At 44.0% G+C, this 21,349-nt stretch overlaps 1 protein-coding gene across 2 annotated transcripts; it reads left to right on the top strand.

The window, feature by feature from the left end:
- Positions 1–5,581: 5,581 nt before the first annotated feature.
- LOC149298709 (inositol oxygenase-like) lies at positions 5,582–10,826 on the top strand. 2 transcript variants are annotated; one of them, XM_089487009.1, is made up of 10 exons: positions 5,582–5,599; positions 5,941–5,997; positions 6,092–6,172; positions 6,910–7,072; positions 7,609–7,676; positions 8,012–8,121; positions 8,421–8,488; positions 8,872–8,921; positions 9,410–9,522; positions 10,718–10,826. In XM_089487009.1, exons 1-10 carry the CDS (start codon positions 5,582–5,584, stop codon positions 10,824–10,826), a joined length of 837 nt encoding a protein of 278 aa, XP_089343135.1. The 2 variants fall into 2 exon arrangements, with proteins under 2 accessions (XP_089343135.1, XP_089343133.1); XM_089487007.1 differs by lacking the exon at positions 5,582–5,599 and having other exon boundaries at positions 5,917–5,997.
- Positions 10,827–21,349: the final 10,523 nt, after the last annotated feature.

Raw genomic sequence — 21,349 nt, 5'->3', positions numbered from 1 at the left:
ATCTCTAGATGGGCTTCAGGGAAAGACAGTGACATCCCTCAACTGCAACCCTTGCTTTTTTTCTTTAAATATGTGTGGTTATGACACTGTTTAAAACCAGCCTTCTATTAATCACAATGACTCTTGAATGTGAAATATAGTAAGGTTGGTATTTGACAGCCCCCTTTTGACTGTATGTGGTACTGTAGGTAGAATTATTCATCAAACATTTCACCTCACACATGCCTTATCAATGGCCAATCCTATAGTGTTTCTCCTTAAAGAGCGTCATACCACAACAATGAGATGAAATGCCTCATGCTACTACATTTCGCCTACAGCTTAATGTTTAGGGTTACATAGAAATGAATTAAGGATCAGCAGAAGACGTACACTTCGTCAGAGCATGCAGTGACTGTTACATATATGGAAAAACTCATGACACCTTGAGTTACCTGTGTGGATTATGGAAGAGAGTGAAAGTGTCTCTATGTATATGTAAGTGTATGGTGTTTTGAGTGAGCATGTGTTAGTATGTGGTGTTAGCATGGGTATGAGTGTGTGGTGATCGCATATGTGAGTGCATGAAGTTAGCATGTGCTTCTGTACATCTTACTATATGGTGTCAGAGTGAGTGTGTGCAGGCTCAGACTGGCCATCTGACAGCTGCCCCATATTCTCCCAATGTTCCACTCCAGCAGCAGATTGGTTGCTGCAGTGTGTGGCTACTGGTTGGGTATCCCAGAGGCATGCTATGGGAACATAAAAATGTAATGTGGAACATGTCTAGATCTGCCATTAAAGTGTCAGGGCCGCCTCATTATTCCCAGTCCAGCCATGTGCTTTTTTAGTGTACCGTATGGTACAGATGTGTTAAGGGTTTTAGTGTGTTGTGGTTGTTACTGTATAGTGTTAGAGTGTGTGTTAGAGTAAGTGTACAGTATCTCACAGAAGTGAGTACACCCCTCACATTTTTGTAAATATTTTATTATATCTTTTCATGTGACAACATTGAATAAATTACACTCTGCTACAATGTAAAGTAGTGGATGTATAGCCTGTACAGTGTAATTTTTGTTTTCCCATCAAAATAGCTCAACGCACAGCCATAAATGTCTAAACTCTGGCAACAAAAGTGAGTACACCCCTAAGTGGAAATGTAAAAATTGTCAATATTTTGTGTGACCACCATTATTTTCCAGCACTGCCTTAACCCTCTTGGGCATGGAGTTCACCAGAGCTTCGCAGGATACCACTGGAGTCCTCTTCCACTCCTCCATGATGACATTATCGAGCTGGTGGATGTTAGAGACCTTGCGCTCCCCCACCTTCCGTTTGAGGATGCTTAATAGGGTTTAGGTCTGGATGCTCAATAGGGTTTAGGTCTGGAGACATACTTGACCAGTCCATCACCTTTACCCCCAGCTTCTTTAGCAAGGCAGTGGTGTGTTTGGGGTAGTTATCATGTTGGAATACTGCCCTGCGGCCCAGTATCTGAAGCAGGGGATCATGCTCTGTTTCAGTATGTCACAGTACATGTTGGCATTCATAGTTCCCTCAATGAACTATAGCTCCCCAGTGCCGGCAGCACTCATGCAGGCCCAGACCATGACACTCCCACCACCATGCTTGACTGTAGGTAAGACAGACTTGTCTTTGTACTCCTCACTTGGTTGCCGCCACACACGCTTGACACCATCTGAACCAAGTAAGTTTATCTTGGTCTCATCGGACCACAGGACATGGTTCCAGTAATTCATGTCCTTAGTCTGCTTGTCTGTTTGCAAACTTTCTTGGGCATTACCTTTAGAAGAGGCTTCCTTCTGGGATGATAGCCATGCAGAACAATTTGATGCAGTTTGCGGCGTATGGTCTGAGCACTGACAGGCTGACCCCCACCCCTTATACCTCTGCAGTAATGCTGGCAGCACTCATACGTCTATTTCCCAAAGACAACCTCTGGAGCTATGAAGCTGGGCACGTGCACTCAACTTCTTTGGTCGATCATGGCGAGGCCCGTTCTGAGTGGAACCTATCCTGTGAAACCGCTGTATGGTCTTGCACACCATGCTGCAGCTCAGTTTCAGGATCTTGGCAATCTTCTTATAGCCTAGGCGATCTTTATGTAGAGCAACAATTCTTTGTTCAGATCCTCAGAGAGTTCTCAGCCATGAGGTGCCATGTTGAACTTCCAGTGACCAGTATGAGAGAGTGTGAGAGGGATAACACCAAATTTAACACACCTGCTCCCCATTCACACCTGAGACCTTGTAACGAGTCACATGACAGCGGGGAGGGGAAATGGCTAATTGGGCCCAATTTGGACATTTCCACTTAGGGGTGCAATCACTTTTGTTGCCAAGGATTAGACATTTATGGCTGTGTTAAGTTATTTTGATGTAACACAAATTACACTGTTATACAGGCTGTACACTCACTACTTTACATTGTAGCAGAATGCCATTTCTTCAGTGTTGTCACATGAAAAGATACAATACAATATTTACAAAAATGTGAGATACTGTATATAAAAGCATATTTTGTATGTTAAAGTATTGTGTTAGGCTGTATCAGCTTATGGTACTAGAGTGCCAGGGATGAGCCTAGGGTTGGTGGTAAGAGGGAGATTTTGTGTGTATGTGTGAATGTGTGGTGTTACTTGGTATTAGATTGAGTTTGTGTGTTTTAGTTAAGTGGGAACAGAAGGAAATGCTGCCCCCAAGCTCCATTTAAACTAGGCTCAACCCTGATTATAAACAGTGTATAAACAGGACTTACAGGGCATAACACATAACTGGCCCTAATTAATATTTTATCAGTAAGCACAAACAGGGTGTCTGTATACCACTAGCTTAAATTTTGGGCAGAATTGCATTTGTTTGCCCTATAATATAAGTGCATGTGAACGAGCACTATGTTCACATGTTTAATATCCCTTTCAAAGAATTCCTTTTTACATTCAACAAAGAATAAATACAGGGGGTGGACCCCCTCAGGGGGCAGATGGATTTTGTGTAATGCCACTGTTATGGGCAACAGCTATACTTTTCATTAATTAATTAACTAATTTCATCACAACAATTAGTGTAATCAATTGCAATAAAATGAAAGGTCTGTGTTTTGAAATCAGTAATTTATGAGGAAGCTGATTCGATTATGAAAAAAGCTTACAAATGCATCTTCTATTGTGCTAAATTCAAGGGTATATTAGAGGGGAATTTAGCTGATATCTGCACCTCTGCACAGGAATGCTTATTTTTTTTTCATTTTAATATACTATCCAAACAGCTTTCATGCGATACTATATTAGCAATTAACCTAATTTTACTATGAGACTACATTTAAGGCATGCTGAAGGTAAAATTTCAAATCTTTGTGTTTGTTTTTTTAATTGAGTGAACGTTTTGTGAACTTAATTCTTTAATGGAGCCACATCTACCATGATTTGTATAGATACCTTAGATAGAAAAAATTGAAATACCCTATAATTAATCCTTACTTCATACAAAAGACTTATAAAATACTAATCCGTTTCATTGTGATATCACATCTAGGTAATTGCAACTCCCTACTAACCAGCCTCTCCATTTACTACTCCAATCTATCATAAACACATCTGCCAGGCCTATCCCATCACTCCTCATCTGTTACCCCACTGTCTTCGATTGGCCCCCATACTCTCCAGAATCAAATTAAAGATGACCCTGACCCAGAGGCGTACCTAGAGTATTTGACACCCAAAGCAGATACTGTATGTGGCACCTCCCCTCACTTAAAAATGTAAAGACATCCACACAAAAATAAATGATGGCAAGAATATTTATTTCACAAATTTGCAGACTGTATGTCAACTGGAAAAAAAAGTAGAAAAATAAATTAACGTATAAATAAATTAAATAAGTTTAAATAACATTTACTAAAAGATATGGTACGGCATAACTCCTATCACCATATACTGAGCCAGACATTGATCGTGGTATCACTATACACTGAGCTCGATGTACCATAACCCCATCACTATATACTAAGACATTGACCTTGTAGGCCTCTGCCCCTAAAGAAACCTACCTGTGCCACCTTTGCCCTTGAAGCAGCTTGCCTGTGCCACCTCTGCCCCTGAAGCAGCCTGTCTGTGCCACCTCTGTCCCTTAAGTAGCCTGCCTGTGCCACCCCTGCCCGTTAAGTAGTTTGTATGTGCCCCCTGCCTCTTAAGCAGCCTGCCTGTTCCACCCCTGCCCCTTAAGTGGCCTGCCTGTGCCTCCTCTGCCCCCTTAACAGCCTACCTGCCCATTTCTGCTGCTAAACACTTATAACATTGATTCACTCATTCACCCATTCAGCCTCCCGCGCCCCTTTACCTCTCTTGCAGTTTTCTCTGCAGTTTTACCCATGCTACACTTCTTTTTTTTTGTTTCAGACTCTCTTACTTAACCAGGCGTTAAGTTAAATCCAACTATTCACAGAAGCATACAGTATAACCTACCATCCTAACACTCTCTGCCTGCATTCTAAAGGAAACATGTGTCCTTCTGGCTTCAAGACTTCCACGCCACTGACATCTCAACATCAACCTTGCTATAATCAAATAATCCTCACACTGACAGTCCCCTCTTTCAATTTCATCCCCACTGAACTTCTTAAAAGATTGTCAACTCACATGAGCCGAGCCCTCTTCACATTCTGTTCCAGAATGAGTCTGGTTATATATTGTCAATTTTAATGTTATTGTTAGTTTTCACTGTCACCTATTATAGTGGAATCTACCGGCATTCTATAAATAAATGTAACATAATGTAAATTGGAGAGATCAGTAATATAGATCAATCAAGGGTTATGGGAAAATGCACAGCGGACTATGGACAGGCCCAGACTGGCCATCTGGCACACTGGGCAAATGCCTGGCTGCTGGCTGATAGCGCCACAAGCTCACCTAATCTTCCACCCCAGCAGCTGGATATGCCCAGTTGTATTCTATGTGAGCATAAAAATGTAGCATGTGGACGCACATATCCAGCATCATATCCTTAGAGTGCCAGGGCCATCCTGTCATAGCCAGACCAGCCTAGGCTATGGATTATAGAGTTATATGGAAACGGAATGACATGAATGGAAAATTCCGAAAATCTGAACCATCCATTAGCAATTGCGAACAGTAAAAATGTTAATGGGGGTCTGCAGAAAACAGACACATTGCCTTCTCTGATGCATTACCTGGTATTATGTGTGATGTAACTAAGCAACTCCTCCCAGGAGGCCAGTTTTGGTTGGACAAATCTTGGTACTTAGAAGATAATGCAATGGAAATGCCTGCTAGTCACCGAATAATGTCCCATTTCCTAGAAGGTAGATGTGTTTGGTAAGGATAGTACATCCTGTATTCAGAGGCCAAAGAGTTAATGTTCGAACCATTCATCCAAGCTGGCCAGATAGACTCAGCAGAAACTCTCCCACCTCTGTCCCACAGCCTAGTTAACGGGTCACTTATTGCCTGTTTATAGTCATTCTTACATAATCTTACACTTATATTAAGACAATTTCTCTATGTTGGCCTCAACTTTGGTTCTGCCTATCTCCATAATTTACCCAACACAGGTAACTGAAGATGAAGGTAATTCAGATGGTGAGTATAAACTTGTCCCTTAGATTATTTTGCTACACAATATGCTTGGTTGATTTAAATGGCCAACAAAGTGTTGCCTATACAGAATATAATTGTAAAAACAATGTATTTGATTGACAAATATCCTTAAATATCTGTAATGATTTAACCAAACAATACAGAATTCAGCTCAATTAAATGTGATGGCACAGAAGTAGTGGAATAGTTGAAAGCTTGTTGCACAATATTTCTTTTCTGAGGCTATATCCAATGTACCAAATGGCATAACACATTGAGGGGGTCTTCCTCTAAATTCATATATACTGTTTTGGTTCAAAATGGCGGTATTTTCTCTACAGGAGGATCCATCACTTGTCTATCGCCCAGAGTCTGAGGAGCACCAGTATCGGAATTATAAAGTAAGCTATTAACATTTTTATTGGGAGGTACATAATTAAATAAAAAATAATAATATATGTTTACAATAAAAATATAATCTTGTGTCCATTTTAGGATGGACCCCTTGTGGACAGAGTTAAAATGACCTATACCATGATGCACACACACCAGACCGTGCAATTTGTGAAAGAGAAGGTAAGCGCTGCCCTGTTCTAAAATCCTCTGAAACTCTATGTGTATGTTTTATACCAAAATATAGAATTTAATTGGTACCACTGTAATTTAGGTTGAAGAAAGAGCATCAGGTTCTACCCCACATTGGTATATATTTTATATTTTGGTTATTTATCACAGTTCCATTAGTTGTCCCTTTCCCATGATATCAGGGGTAGGTCTCCGTACAAGGACATGGATGACTGTAATAAGTCATGTGAAAATTAGTGATGGGACAATTTATGAAATTGAATTACACACATGCCAACCATGTTCTGATGGAATGTAAGGGTTTGGTCCTTTCTGTACTCATTGATTGGTTCATATGTACATTTAGACATTAGATTGGATTACACTCTGCCAAAATGGATTTGGCAAATAAGTGTGGCACAGCATGGTGAACTATTTATAGCCAATATCTCTGGTGAATTTTTAGAACATGCAATTCTAACTAATAATAGAAAGAAAAGAATGGTGTCTATGGTATGATTCATTTTTGTAAAATTCCCTTGAAATATTGGGTGCTAGAAAAAGTCCCTCCATTCGTTTTCATTACTTAACCATTTAAGGTTTTCATACCTTGGATAGAAAATGAATACCATAAACATTGCAAATATTTATTTGTATCATTGTAATTATCTCCAAAGCAATGTGGAAGGATTTATTCAAAGGATTTTTAAGGCTAATTTTAACACTTACCTTTTTAAATGGTCTTTCAGAATGCTCAGTGGGGGTCATGCACTTACAAAAAAATGAATGTGATGGATGCCCTCAGTTTGTTGGATAATTTAGTGGACGAGTCAGATCCAGATGTGGACTTCCCTAACTCTTTCCATGCCTATCAAACTGCAGAGGGAATTCGAAAGGTACACCCAGATAAAGGTATATGCCAAGTCTGTCCTCACCACATTATATGACCACATTAAGTATGTATACATAACAACAGCTATCAGAGCTAAAACAATTAACCAAGATATTACCTTCGTGTACAAAGCTTCCCCTATCCTTCCATGTGAACATACAACCTATGTGATGTCCTCTAAATGTTGGATGGAGAATAAAATTAATGTGTTTGATGCCTTTGATAAAGAGTAGAGAGATTATTTTTCAACAATTAAAAGATTCAAAACAGATCCCTGACGAAGAATGGTTGCAATATGCTCAGATTAAACATTTTATCTTGAAATACCTAATGTGCAGAAAGCTACCCCCACTTCGGTATTCGAGAGATTGTCGGAGTCGGTTTATACCCAACAAACATCCTTGATCCAGATGTTGAGCCTTTTATCTTTAAAAGCCCCTCGTTATTTTAATCTATCTCGTGTAATACCTCTTGCTTCTCTGTTTTTTTACATAAAAGTCCCAAATTCTCTTGACACCTACAGTAACACTTCATCACTAATCCTTTCTCTTATTAGACTGGTTCCAACTGGTTGGTTTGCTTCATGACTTGGGAAAAATCCTCGCTCTTGCCAATGAACCTCAGGTAGGTGCAGGAAACCATAGCTATAACTTAAAATCATTCTTTACAAGTAACAAATCCTTTATAGAGGATTCGTATTCAGTTTATTTCATTTTTCTAGTTTATCAACCTTGCCCTTTCAAATGATGTTTCCATCGGTCAAATGCCTGGCGGGCCACAGCATAATATTACACATATGCAAGTTTTCTTTTGAGGGCAAGAATGCTAGACTAAAAAATTGGTCCCAGGTTTCAAGGGCTCTTGGGTTTCAGTAATGATTTCTTACTGTGTGGGAACACGAATCGTAAATAATATTGTCCTTAAAGTAGTGAATTAAATGCCATTTTGCTTGCTTGCAGTGGGCTGTTGTTGGAGACACATTTCCAGTGGGCTGCAAACACCAGCAATCCATTGTGTTCAGTGACAGCACATTTAAAGACAACCCAGATATGCATCATCCAGTGTACAGGTGAGAAGATACTTCAATATATGGAAATAGGCTGATAAACCTAAAACTTTCTGGTGTAAGTGTAACATATTGTGTAAATAGACCCACAACAAATAAATACCAGGGTCTCAATATTTTCTGCATACACATATGCTTATGGATGATCAGTCACATCCATGATACCGGGAAGAGGATTGTATTTTGTTATAGCTAAAGATCTAATAGCTTAATTTGTTTACTGCTAACTAAATGAAACGGAACAAAGTGGATATGGTTTTCAAATGTTAACTTACATTCTATTTTTTTTATTATTTGAACAGCACAAAGTATGGGATCTACAAGCCAAACTGTGGTTTGGAGAATGTGCTGATGTCATGGGGACATGATGGTAATGTCAGAATTAATATTATTAAGTAATATAAGTGGTAGTTTATCATAGTGGGAAATAGTGAACCAGAAAGGTTAGTGCACAAGTAACTATTATGCAACAGTACTAGACATGTGAAGATTTGAATTTTCTTTTGGCTTTTTCAATTTCTCACAATCAGATGGGCAGTCACACATATATAGGGTTTTGCAACAACCCACTTATTAAACTGTGAGCACTTCAATATCCATGATGCTCTGCTGGGCTGGGCACTGATAATATATAATGGTAATTGTGGTACACAAAGTAAATTCAAGTAGAATGTTTATTGCTGTTATTAGAATACTATTTCCTTGGAAAATTGTCCACATTTTCAGCTGTTTTGGTTATGTGTTTTTCTGCAGAGTATTTATATAAAGTGCTGAAGCTTAACAAGTGCTCAGTTCCTGAGGAGGTGAGATGGTTTGTTTTACCTTTCGAGAAACACATTAGGGTTTATTCACTAAAGCAGGAGTTGGCAGGAGAGTTTGCTGGAGAATGGTGGTTTCAACTTTCTTGGCTGAGCTGACCCTGCATAATGTATTATGGCGGGCCAGCCTCAGTGAGCTTGCTCCAAGAAGGGCTTGAGTGGCCCTGTATTAATAACATTTGAATAGGTGATATTTCTTGAAAGTCACCTCCAATGAGGTGACTTTCAAGAAATATCACTGGGGCTGGCCCGCCATAATCTAAAGTTAACTCAGGAAGTTCCAACCACAACTTGCCTGAGAATGCCCTCTTTAGAGAATAAACCACAACATTTTCTTTCAACATGAGAAATGTTGAATGATTGCATTGGCTGTGTTCTAACTGATACTTTAACATTTTCTAATTTACAATTAAAAGTGGGATTTAAAGTTAATGTGTTTTTTAGTTATTTAATCATTAATGCTTGTGTTTCAGGGTCTATACATGATCCGGTTTCACTCATTTTACCCCTGGCACACTGGTGGTGACTACCAACATCTTTGCAATGACAAGGACCACAAAATGTTGCCCTGGGTGCAAGAGTTCAAGTAAGCATATGGGATGGAATTTTATGCAACGGTGCCACAGAAAGGTCCACCTGTTCTATCAGAAACTGCTGAGCATGCTTAATTTTAAGTAATGTGTCCATACAGTGGTTGTATAGTTATGTATAAAAAGTAATTATTGTTCAAAGTTTGTGATGTGGACTTGCCACCATCGAACCAATGGAATGCCCCTGTATGACCATTGGATTGGTTGCTGTGGTGACAAGACCACTTTGTAACAAAATCCCTTTTTCGTATGTAACCCTTATCTTCCATGCCTTCTATAGCTAAACCATTTGATTAAGAGCTATGAAAGCCATTGATAATTTTACTATATAAAGAGAGATATTCAGTTACGATTCCTATGACCTTATGTTTAAGAAATGCACTTCATCATATTGGAGTCTATTTACTAAAGTCGGAGTGGGCAGGATAGTTTGCATGAGAGTTGTGTTTTCAACTGCCTCACTTCACTAAACCCCATTATGTCAAGGCTGTTATTTTTTTTCATCAATCAGTATAATGGCTTGTTATTTATGTCCCGTCAATAATCTCCTTTACTCAGCCGCTAGAAGGGTTAATGATAGTGTTAGTGTATATTTGTGTTGTTAATCAAAATTTTAAATTTAGTATCTTAATATTGTGGATCTGTGATTCAACTCTTTTTCTGATATTAATAATTGCCCAGTGTTTAATAGGTAGTTAGGAGCATGAAGGGCTATGGATTTAGTTTAAACATTGTATTAATGATAACAGTTTTTCAAATATTTTATTTTTTATTTTTAAATTGTTATATATGTGCTCTGGATTAGTGTATTTAATTGCTCAGTTTGGTAATACATACATTCTGTACAGCCCTTTGGGCTGGAGCTAGCCCTGCCCTTTATCAGAACCACACCCCCTCCCTCCTACGAGGAGCAAGAAAGGGTGAGTCCAGGGCAGAGAGCCTTTGGAAGGTCCCAGATATGCTGTTTATTGATGGGCCAATACTAGTAAATTGCATGCCTCAGAAATACTGGTTATTTTAATGTCAGGTACTCTTTAAATTTAATGTTTACAGTGGTCTTATCTATACCCCTTTTAACCACAAAAAAACAAGGTATCTGCCAAATGAATGTTGCACCATGTTTACAAGCGTAAGGAACATGGAGACATATAACTAAAATATTTAATCCTGGCTCTTGTTTTTCTCTCACAGTAAATTTGATCTTTACACAAAGACAGAGGATCTGCCAGATGTGGAGACACTGCAGCCATACTACCAAGGGTTGATAGACAAGTACTGCCCTGGGGTACTAAGTTGGTGAATTCAGCCTTGGGATTCCTGGAAAAAAAAAGAATTCATCCCTGTCTAGTACTCTGGGAATTTGAGTTGCTAAGTCGCCCACTAATAACCACATAGCTTTTTGATCAGGGATTTGTTCCATGGAACTCACTTCCACTAAATACGTAAAAATAAAAAACCCAATCTTGCCATTAAGTGTCAAGAGCAATCGAAAATAATAAAACTGAAATAATAAACATCTATTTGTTCTCTTTTCACAAAGTGATTACAAACTGGAATCAAATATGGTCCTATGAGGTGCTTATTAAACATTTAATTCCATTAATATAACCAGGCAGATGATTAATGTGCCCCAAATGTCCATTGTGTGGTGAGTTTCATGTCACACTTGATTTGTGTAATTTAAAATAATTGCAGCCCCTATTATAGGACAGAGGGGGAGATAAATTACTAGAGAATAAGAAGGTAAGAAGCGTATGGCTATAAAGCATTTCTGGATCTCTAAGATGTGATATAATAATAAATAAAGCCAACCTATTAACTCATAAGGCAATGTGAATCTTGCCAGCATAAGCGATGAATACATCACCATTTGTAATATCATACACCTTTTAATTATCTAAATACCAAATCAAAAAAGAACCAAGATGAAGCAAATGCATGCCAACCACTTACTGTTTTTTTAAAGATGCATCCTCTGGATTCTTACAAACTAAAAAAAATTAAATTTCACTAGTTCAGTTTTACATACAGAGCTTACAGTGCAGAGGGTACATGTATAAGGAGATATTTACAGGCTACAGCTGATTATAGATATTATTATTTTATATAGAGCCATCAGATTCCGCAGCGCTGTACAAAGGGTAGACAGGACATAATTAGTATATAACATAACAAGATGACATACAGAAACAACAGGTAAGGAGCACCCTGCTTGAACGAGCTTACAATCTAGAGCAAGATAATGCTACATATTTTACTGTAATTACTTTAAGCGTGGAGTACAATGGATTCAGAAGACAGGTATATCCCCAGATGCTATATGTCCAGGCGTGCATACTGGGGAGCTGGAGAAAGAACGTTTCCATACATCAGTGTTCCTATGAGAAGGCTCATGGGAGTCCAAGATACATTTGCCAATTAACTGTTACAAAACCTGTATAGAATAGAATGAGACAACATTGGTTTTCTAAAACACAGTTTAAAGAGTACTCGATTATACCGTAATTGTTTTCAAAATCATCCCTATCTTCAGTATTACATAAAAATACAACATTACATGAGATTACTAGGTTCTGTAAAACCCTAAATGACTGGTCTGGCTGCCTCGACATCTAAAATATTACACCAAAAAAGTCTTGCTGTCAGACTAGATATCACCCATATAATCCATGGCATCTTAAATATGCAGAAGAACGGCATATAAAAGCCTCTCCCTGCGATTTGGTTTGAGTGACAAACACAGATGGCCATGCTGTGTTAGCTTTGTAATTAAAATCACAGCGCATTCAGTGGGGTTTGCAGGAACCACTTGTTTAGAAGGCTTCTGTGCTGAAGGTTCTGATAGACGTTGAATGACTTCCAAAGTATGTGCACACTCACATTTTGTGTGAATGTACAGACACACAATGCTGCTGCACAAATGACTTTATTAGGTAGTGGCTGGGTAAGTGCACTAATCACAACACAAAATTAGAATTTGGCAAATATGTGATCTGTAATACACTGGGACGAGTATTACAAGTTTAAATCAGATCTGAATTCTAAACCAATACAACCGCAAAATTATTGGCATCGGTGCCAATTTCCATAGTTTAGCACAAGGGCTTTCAGAAGCTGACAAATACAGAACAAGCAGATCATACATACATCATTTGCCAGTAACCTATCCAAGTAGGGCAGGAAATGACAAAGTCGATAAACTTCCCTCCCCACCCAATATCTTCAATGAAATCACAAAGAGACTCAAGAATGCTCAATAAGAAAAAGTTTTATTATAGTAGAAAATCTGCTACCAGGAAATAACACGAGAAAGAAATTCTTGTGAAATAATTTACTGTTTCCATGTCATTCCCATTAGCAAAGCCAAACTTTCAAGGCCACATTCAAACAGTATGCACATTCTTCCATACTGTCACGCTACAATCTTGATACATGGAGACATCGGCTGCCACTGTCGAACATCTTGAGGCAGCCTGAGTAGAGTGTGCCCTTATTCCGGGAGGAGGTTCTTTTTCAGCTACCTTCTTCTCCTCTATAATAATCGCTAGCAGCAAATCTGCTTGGATATTATTCTTCCACTGATGTGGCTAGCACAAATCATCATGATCCAGAGGCTTCAAAGAACCGCCAGGGCCCATTGATTGTTACTAGGGAAATGCAGTACCCAAAAGCAGAAGGACCCTCTGCACTTGCAGCCTGTCCAAATACCACCAAACATTTTTGGATCCACCCAAGAATCGGTACAACTCTGGCCTGGTCCCTCTAGGACCCAACAAGGGCAGGAAAGCAACAGCCCCATACTCTACAGAGGGCTTAACAAGCCAGGTGAACAGGGCTCTCCCACAAGCCCCAAGAAAACAAGCGGAGGGAATTCGCTTCACTTGCCCAGGATAGGGCCGGGCAGAGCAGGACAAAAAAATGAAAGGGGGAAGTTCTGGGGGGTTCGTGATTTCCTAAAAGAAACATTAGAAGTTAATCTTGATGAGTTCTCTGGTTAAATTCTAAGATTTTACTAGTCTCATGACGTAAAGTCATGATTTTATTAAGGACACGGAGGCGAGTATTATAATGCATTCCCTTTCTTTATTACTACTCCCTCAGCAGCAAAAAATACAGGAAGTAGGTAACCAAAGAGAAAAAACACATATCAAACATATAACAGGTCAGCCAATCAGCAGTAGATCCAAGTGTATCAAAGGGTGAGACAAGCTGCTGCACTTCCTCTTTTCTTGCGGATCCAATCAAACCAGAACAAATAAAACGGAAACAGGAACAGGCATCTCAAGGAACCGATAACTTGCCGGGAGCATCCAGAAGACATCAAACTGAAACAGAGAAAATAGGACACCGGTAGAAATCGTGGAAAATGCCACATATCAGGAGCAAACGAGGTAAGACAATGCAATTGAAATGAGAGGCAGGACACAACAGCGATGCATGATAACACAGCATAAGAAATGAAGGATATGAGACGAAACGTCAAGCTAAAACTGAATCAATATACTCACCCAGCCAATGACGGGAGGGAAAAGAAAAAGGGGGGGGAATAATACTCGCCTCCGTGTCCTTAATAAAATCATGACTTTACGTCATGAGACTAGTAAAATCTTAGAATTTTATTAAGGACACGGAGGCTCCTATTATAATGCAATTTCAAAGCTGATCAACCAAACGTTCAGAAAAATGACGAATAGGGCGAAGATAGAACTCCCGAAATGTAGTGTCCGAAGACCAGTCTGCAGCCCTCAAAATATCTTCCATACGACAACCCAAGGCCACAGCCTTGGATGCCGAAGCACTCCTAACAGAGTGTGGAGAAAATATAGAAGTGTCAACACCTGCCCGATGTAAAATCCACTTCAACCACCTGGAAAGAGTGGAAGAAGAAACAGAAGCATGAGGCCGACGAAAAGAAATAAACAAGGGAAGAGAAGAGGGATCCCTAAGATCTCTAGTGCGGCTCTCATACTCCCGAAGGCAAAGAACCGGACATAGGAGAGGACGAAGAGGAAAGGACGGATAAAAAACTGAAGAGATATTGGTCTTAGTCCGCCTAGAAATATCGAACAAAACACCATCGGGACGATAGACTTTAGCAGAAAAATCCAAGGCCCTGACATCAGAAACCCTCTTGCAAGAGAGCACACAAAGAAGAAGCAAAAGCTTGGCCGACAATTCCTTAAGAGAAAGCTCATGATTAGCAGACCAAGTTTCAAGGAAACGAAGAACAACATTAACGTCCCATGTAGAGGAGTAACGGGGCACAGGGGGTCTGGAAAGCCGGATACCCTTGAGCAACCTGCATACCAAAGGATGGAGACCAATAGGAATCCCATCAAGAGGAGAGTGGCCAGCAGAAATGGCCGAGCGGTACAAATTAACCGTACGGTACGCTTTGTTATCATGAAAGAGCTCCGTAAGGAAAGACAGAACCACATTCAGAGGGGCCGAAACGGGATCCAATGACCTGCCCAGGCACCAGCCAGACCAGGATCGCCACGCCGAAGCATAGGCACGTCTAGTGCCTGGAGCCCACGCATCTGCCAGGAGGAGGAGAGTTCGTTGTGAAACACCCTCGACAGACCAGGGTCCCCGGAAACACGCCAGGCCACCAACTGGAGTTTGTTCAGGAGTATCAGATCGTGCGGACGACGGTCCGGATCGAGGAGCAGGTCCTGGAAGGTCGGGATAAGTCTGGGAAAATCCGTCGACGTCTCCAACAGCCTGGGGAACCAGGGCTGAGACTGCCACAGCGGAGTTATCAGAACCAGGGATACCTGGAATCGTATCATATGCAGGATCGTCCGCGCAATCATGCTGAACGGAGGGAACGCGTAGAGAAGGACCTTCGGCCACTGTTGGAGAAATGCGTCCGTGGCCATCGCCTCTGGATCGGGTCTCCAACTGAAGAACCTTGGAAGATGGGAATTCAGGCGAGACGCAAACAAGTCTATCTCCATCGGACCACATAGACGTTGAAGGAGGGCAAAGACAGAAGGATGAAGGTGCCAATCTCCGGAATCCCTGAGAAAACGCGAATTCCAGTCCGCCGTGGTGTTGGAAAGACCGGGAATGTGAACTGCGGTCACGGAGATTCCATGAAGAAGACAGTACCTCCAGAAATCTCGTGCGAGACATGCCAACAGTTTGGACTTGGTGCCCCCGAGATGGTTGATATATCTCACCGCTGCAACGTTGTCCAGCTTGAGAAGTATGGAACAGGCGGCCCCGGACGGCGCCAGACTCCGGATGGCAAACGAGCCGGCTAACAACTCCAGGCAATTGATGTGGAGCAGGGACTCTTCTGAGGACCATCTGCCGCCTGTAGATATAGTCCCGTAGCGCGCTCCCCAACCATGTAAGCTGGCGTCCGATTCTATAACCACGTCTGGAGTGGTGCCGAAGATGGCTCTGCCATTCCAGGCTTCCATGTGGGACAGCCACGTCAGCTCTTCCCTGGATTCGGCATCGAGAGAAATACAATTTTCGTAAGAGGGAACAGAAGACAGAGAAGAAGTCCGTAACCTTTGCAGTGCCCGGTAGTGAAGAGGACCCGGGAAAATGGCCTGAATGGAAGAGGACAATAGTCCTATCATCCTCGCCAGTTGCCGCACGGTCACCGTCTCTAAACACAGCAGGCGCCTGATCTCCTTCTTGATCGCCACGATCTTGGAGTGAGGAAGGAAAAGAGACTGTTGCACGGAGTCTATCCGAAATCCCAGAAATTCCATAGTCTGGGAGGGAACGAAGCAAGATTTTTCGCCATTTATGAGAAAACCCAGGGACTGGAGAAGGTGAAGAGCCCAAGCGAGATGTGAGCGGAGGAGCGTCGGGGACTGAGCCAGAATGAGGATATCGTCCAGATAGATTATCAGACGTACTCCCCGAGAACGAAGGAAAGCCACCACCGGTTTCATGACCTTCGTAAAACACCACGGGGCTGAAGACAGACCGAACGGAAGACAGGTAAACTTCCACTTCTGGCCTTCCCAAATGAACTGAAGGAAATCCTGATGAGAGTCTGCAATCGGGATCGTGAAATATGCGTCCTGAAGATCCAATTTCACCATCCAATCCCCTGGTAACAAAAGGTCCCGGAGACAATGGATCCCTTCCATTTTGAAGTGGTGATACACCACAAACGCGTTGAGGGGTCGAAGGTTGATGACCGGCCGGGAACCCCCTCCTTTCTTGGGAACGAGGAAAAGCGAACTGACAAACCCGGGAACGAGCATGGGGGTTGGAAGAATAGCCCCTTTTTGAAAAAGTGACCTTACCTCGTCGGAAATCAGTTGTCTCTGAAGCAGTGGAAACCTTGGGGAAGGAGGCAGACGAGCCTGTCGAGGAAAAACGGTTAATTCCAACTGATAACCCTTGACCGTATGCAACACCCAAGCGTCTGAGGTAATTAAAGCCCAAACGTGGGCAAAAGCCGCTAGTCGACCGCCCACCTTCGCGGGGGGGGGAAGAGGGTGAAAGGACTTACCGTAAGGACGTCTGGAGGCAAAATATCCTCTGGTACCTCTGGTGGGTCCAGGGCGGCTTCTGGAAGGAAAGAAGGGTGTCGACCTCTGGTCAGGGAAGGCAGGACGTTGAGAGAAGGAGCCTCTATAGGTCCCGTGGAATCTGGAACCCCGGCCAGACGAACGGCCCCTGCTTCGTCCGGCCCCTGCAAAAACTCTAGGGGCAAAAACTCGTTTCATAGAAGACTGAGCCTTATCGAGGGCCGTAAAAGTCTTCACAAAAGAGCCAACATTTTTGAGAAACGAGTCACCAAATAGCAGGCCTTTGGCCGATGGACCCGGCTCCTGAGTAGCCATATTGACCAATTTGGGCTCAATCTTGATCAGGATGGACTTGCGCCTCTCCGCACAGAGAGCGGCATTAGCGTTGCCTGTCAGACAAACCAAGCGCTGAAGCCAGCCCAGAGCCTCGTTAAAATCAAAAGAGTCAGGAGAAGCTCTCCCTGCCTCAAGCGATTCAAACAGTTTAGTGATGGGGCCCAAGCTGTCTAGGAGTTTATCCTGACAGTGGCGAAGGGAGAACTCTAAACCCTTCCTGGGCTTCCAGCCTGTCTTAGATAGAAACTGTATAATTTGAGGGTCAACCTCGGGAGTCTTACAGACCTCATCAGGTACTATGGGTCTGGGGCATTCAGCCCTAAGTTTACGTCTACTCTCCTTAGTGAGGGGTTTGCGAACCCGGAGAGCGAGATATTGGGCGATATGTGCCGGGGGGTCCCATTCGGCAGAACGCGGGTGGCGTAAGTTATCTGGATCGAATAGGGGATTGCCCTGAGGGTCTCTTACATCAACATCGGTCTCACCAGATGGGTAAAGAACCGGAACAGTATCAACCCCAGAGGGGGATAAATCAAACTCAGGGGATTCGCCCTCATCAGAAATGTCAGAACCGGGATCCTTATATGAAATAAGGTCATCACCACTCTCATCAGATTCTGATGAATCAACCTGAGCCTTAGCTCTTTTCCGGTGTCTGGCCGTTTTTGTCCGGTCAGGGACTCTTTTGCGCGGTGCATCAGCGCTCTCAGTGACAGGAATAGGGACCTTGCCCATCACGACAGTAGCATGGCTGTCAGTCAGGAGTGGAGAAAGGTGTTTAGATTTAAATAAGGCCTTTTTGCCTGCAGCAGGAGCTGCTACAGTAATGGGAGCTGAGGTCACAGGAGCCTGGACCAAAGCTTGTTGTATAGATTGGGTTATAGAATGAGACATTGCACCCATAGCAGAGGACAGGGCTTTAGAAATGGAGTGGGACATGGTAGCATCCAAAAGGGACTGGAAATCCTCAGATGACAGAGGCTGAGCATCATCATGGGCTCTAATGGAGGAACCTGCAGCCCCAGTAGGAGCAGTCTGATCACTAAAATGATCCATAACACTAAAAACAGCAAATACCGGCAAATAAATGAAAGCAAAGGGTTGATTAACCCGAGAGGAAACACCTGGAGAAAAAACGAAGGAGCTGGGATGACTACCGGCGAAGAGCACGCAGCTGGAATCGCGGGAAACCAGAAAGAAGTGTGCGAACAAAGATGGCCGCCGTACGAGTCAGTGCGCATGCGCGCACAAGACTCGCCGGCAGAAAAACGAAGCCAGAGATGCAGAAGCTCCGAGAAGAGCACCGCAATACCGGCAAAGAAAACCGGAGGAACCAGGAAGATAAGAGATCCGTAAAACGGCCGAAACCGAAGAATAAACGAACAGCAAAGGTGGCAAGGGGGGGGGGGGGGCGGCGGCAAGGCACAAATACAAATGAGAAACGAATGGAATAATAATAGTAATGACAGAAATAAACGAAGGAATCATAAGGCAGAAATCAAACGGATAATGAATTGAATAATAAAGCAGAAACCAAACCAATCATGAATAGAATAATACAGAGCATAGAAATACTTAACTGTCCGCTGAGGGAGCAGCAAGAAAAGAGGAAGTGCAGCAGCTTGTCTCACCCTTTGATACACTTGGATCTACTGCTGATTGGCTGACCTGTTATATGTTTGATATGTGTTTTTTCTCTTTGGTTACCTACTTCCTGTATTTTTTGCTGCTGAGGGAGTAGTAATAAAGAAAGAGAATGCATTATAATAGTGTTAGGTTTCTTTGCAGGATTTTTTTTCTTTTATGTGAATGTAATCAAGGGTAAGTTTTCTACCAGAGTAGGCTTGTCTTACTCTTTTCAGTTTCCATAACTTATTGGGTTTTACTACCCCTGCCGCTCTCAAACTGGTTAACACTTACAGGCCCCATTTGTTTCTGTACGTGGAGTTTTGTAAATTCCTGCCCTACTTTCATAGGCAGGGCTACTTTCTTGTCTGTTTGATGGAAAAATATACAAGTTGACAGATAAGAACATCCTAATTTTAGCCTACTTAAATTATGTAAATTAGTCATTTTTTAATGAAAAACACAACTCTGGTTTTAAAAGGACCAAAACCCTGAAGAAAAAGCCTGTCTGCATATTGTAAGCTTGCGAGCAGGGCTCTCTCCACCAAATGTATCGGTTTGTCTTAGTCTGTCAATTCTTGTCTTGTCATATCCCTTGAATTTATGTATTGTATTAACCCCTTCAATCCCGGAGAAATTTTGCCATTTTTGCGCTATGTCGGTTCAGCGATGATTCTCTTTTACTGTGAATAGTGTACCCATATAAACTATATATTGTTTTTTCAAGGAGAGATAGAGCTTTCTTTTGATACCATAGTTGGATGATTAGCTGAAAATTTAGAATTAGAAATTTAGTAAAAAGTAGCAAGAATTAGAAAAAAAAATCTGTGTTTTTTTCATTTTCCCTCTGAATCCTCACAAAATTAGGTAAAAAGACAGAAAATTCCATCCAGATTTATCCATTTAGGTGTCCTGTAGATGTCGATGTGCCCAAAGTGCCCGTTCCCGGCCGCCTAAGTTGATCGCGGCCGGCCGGCAGTTTTGCTCTAAGTCCCCGTTTTTGGCAGGTCAAGTTGCTTGAGAAACCCTGGAAGTCAATGAGGTCGGATTTGCCGGCCGCATCCGACCCTCGCTCCATCGAAGTCGGCATGCCTTGCCGGATTTTCCCGGTGGTGACGTGGAACTCCGTCCCGGTTCGCCAGGGACGTCAGGCACCCTCCGCCGGATATATAGGGAAGCTGCTGCTGCTTGTTCCAGAGAGCCGGCTCCCAACGACCTCGCGAAGCCCAGCCCGGGTGCCGGCCATGTCCCGGCCCCGGCCCCGGGAACCCCACCGTCCTGTAGACCTCCGAGGGTCCCGCCCGGGGCTCCACGGACCTCGGGAGGACCAGCCCGGGTGCCGCACCGGCGGTCCAACCCGCCCATGTCCCGGGCCGTGTCCCGGGAACACCACCTTGGGGCAGACCCCCGAGGGTCCCGCCAGGGGCTCCACGGACCTCGGGGTGCCCAGCCCGGGTGCCGCACCGGCGGTCCAACCCGCCCAAGTCCCGGGCCGTGTCCCGAGAACACTACCTTGGGGCAGACCCCCGAGGGTCCCGCCAGGGGCTCCCCGGACCTCGGGGTGCCCAGCCCGGGTGCAGCACCGGCGGTCCAACCCGCCCAAGTCCCGGGCCGGGTCCCGGGAAGAGCACCTAAGGCAGAGCCCCGAGGGTCCCGCCAGGGGCTCCCCGGACCTCGGGGTGCTCAGCACGGGTGCAGCACCGGCGGTCCAACCCGCCCAAGTCCCGGGCCGGGTCCCGGGAACACCACCATGGGGCAGACCCCCGAGGGTCCCGCCAGGGGCTCCCAGGACCTCGGGAGGACCAGCCCGGGTGCCGCACCGGCGGTCCAACCCGCCCAAGTCCCGGGCCGGGTCCCGGGAAGAGCACCATGGGGCAGACCCCCGAGGGTCCCGCCAGGGGCTCCCCGGACCTCGGGAGGACCAGCCCGGGTGCCGCACCGGCGGTCCAACCCGCCCAAGTCCCGGGCCGGGTCCCGGGAAGAGCACCATGGGGCAGACCCCCGAGGGTCCCGCCAGGGGCTCCCCGGACCTCGGGAGGACCAGCCCGGGTGCCGCACCGGCGGTCCAACCCGCCCAAGTCCCGGGCCGGGTCCCGGGAAGAGCACCAGGGGGCAGACCCCCGAGGGTCCCGCCAGGGGCTCCCCGGACCTCGGGGTGCCCAGCCCGGGTGCAGCAACGGCGGTCCAACCCGCCCAAGTCCCGGGCCGGGTCCCGGGAACACCACCATGGGGCAGACCCCCGAGGGTCCCGCCAGGGGCTCCCCGGACCTCGGGGTGCCCAGCCCGGGTGCCGCACCGGCGGTCCAACCCGCCCAAGTCCCGGGCCGGGTCCCGGGAAGAGCACCAGGGGGCAGAC

The sequence above is a fragment of the Sceloporus occidentalis genome, unplaced genomic scaffold (genome assembly GCF_023333645.1).
Source record: "Sceloporus occidentalis isolate IW3139 unplaced genomic scaffold, rSceOcc1.0.p SCAF_31, whole genome shotgun sequence".
NCBI classification, from domain to species: domain Eukaryota; kingdom Metazoa; phylum Chordata; class Lepidosauria; order Squamata; family Phrynosomatidae; genus Sceloporus; species Sceloporus occidentalis.
The sequence above is the reverse complement of the archived record's forward strand: the minus strand, read 5'-3'. Positions and strand labels throughout refer to the sequence as shown.

Bases quoted from the DNA above. Each gene is read 5' to 3' on its own strand.
- LOC149298709 (XM_089487007.1), top strand. From the start codon at position 5,917: ATGGCGGTATTTTCTCTACAGGAGGATCCATCACTTGTCTATCGCCCA. The intron at 7,073-7,608 runs GTATATGCCAAG...TTCTCTTATTAG, and splicing joins AAAGGTACACCCAGATAAAG to ACTGGTTCCAACTGGTTGGT. The intron at 8,489-8,871 runs GTAATGTCAGAA...GTTTTTCTGCAG, and splicing joins GATGTCATGGGGACATGATG to AGTATTTATATAAAGTGCTG.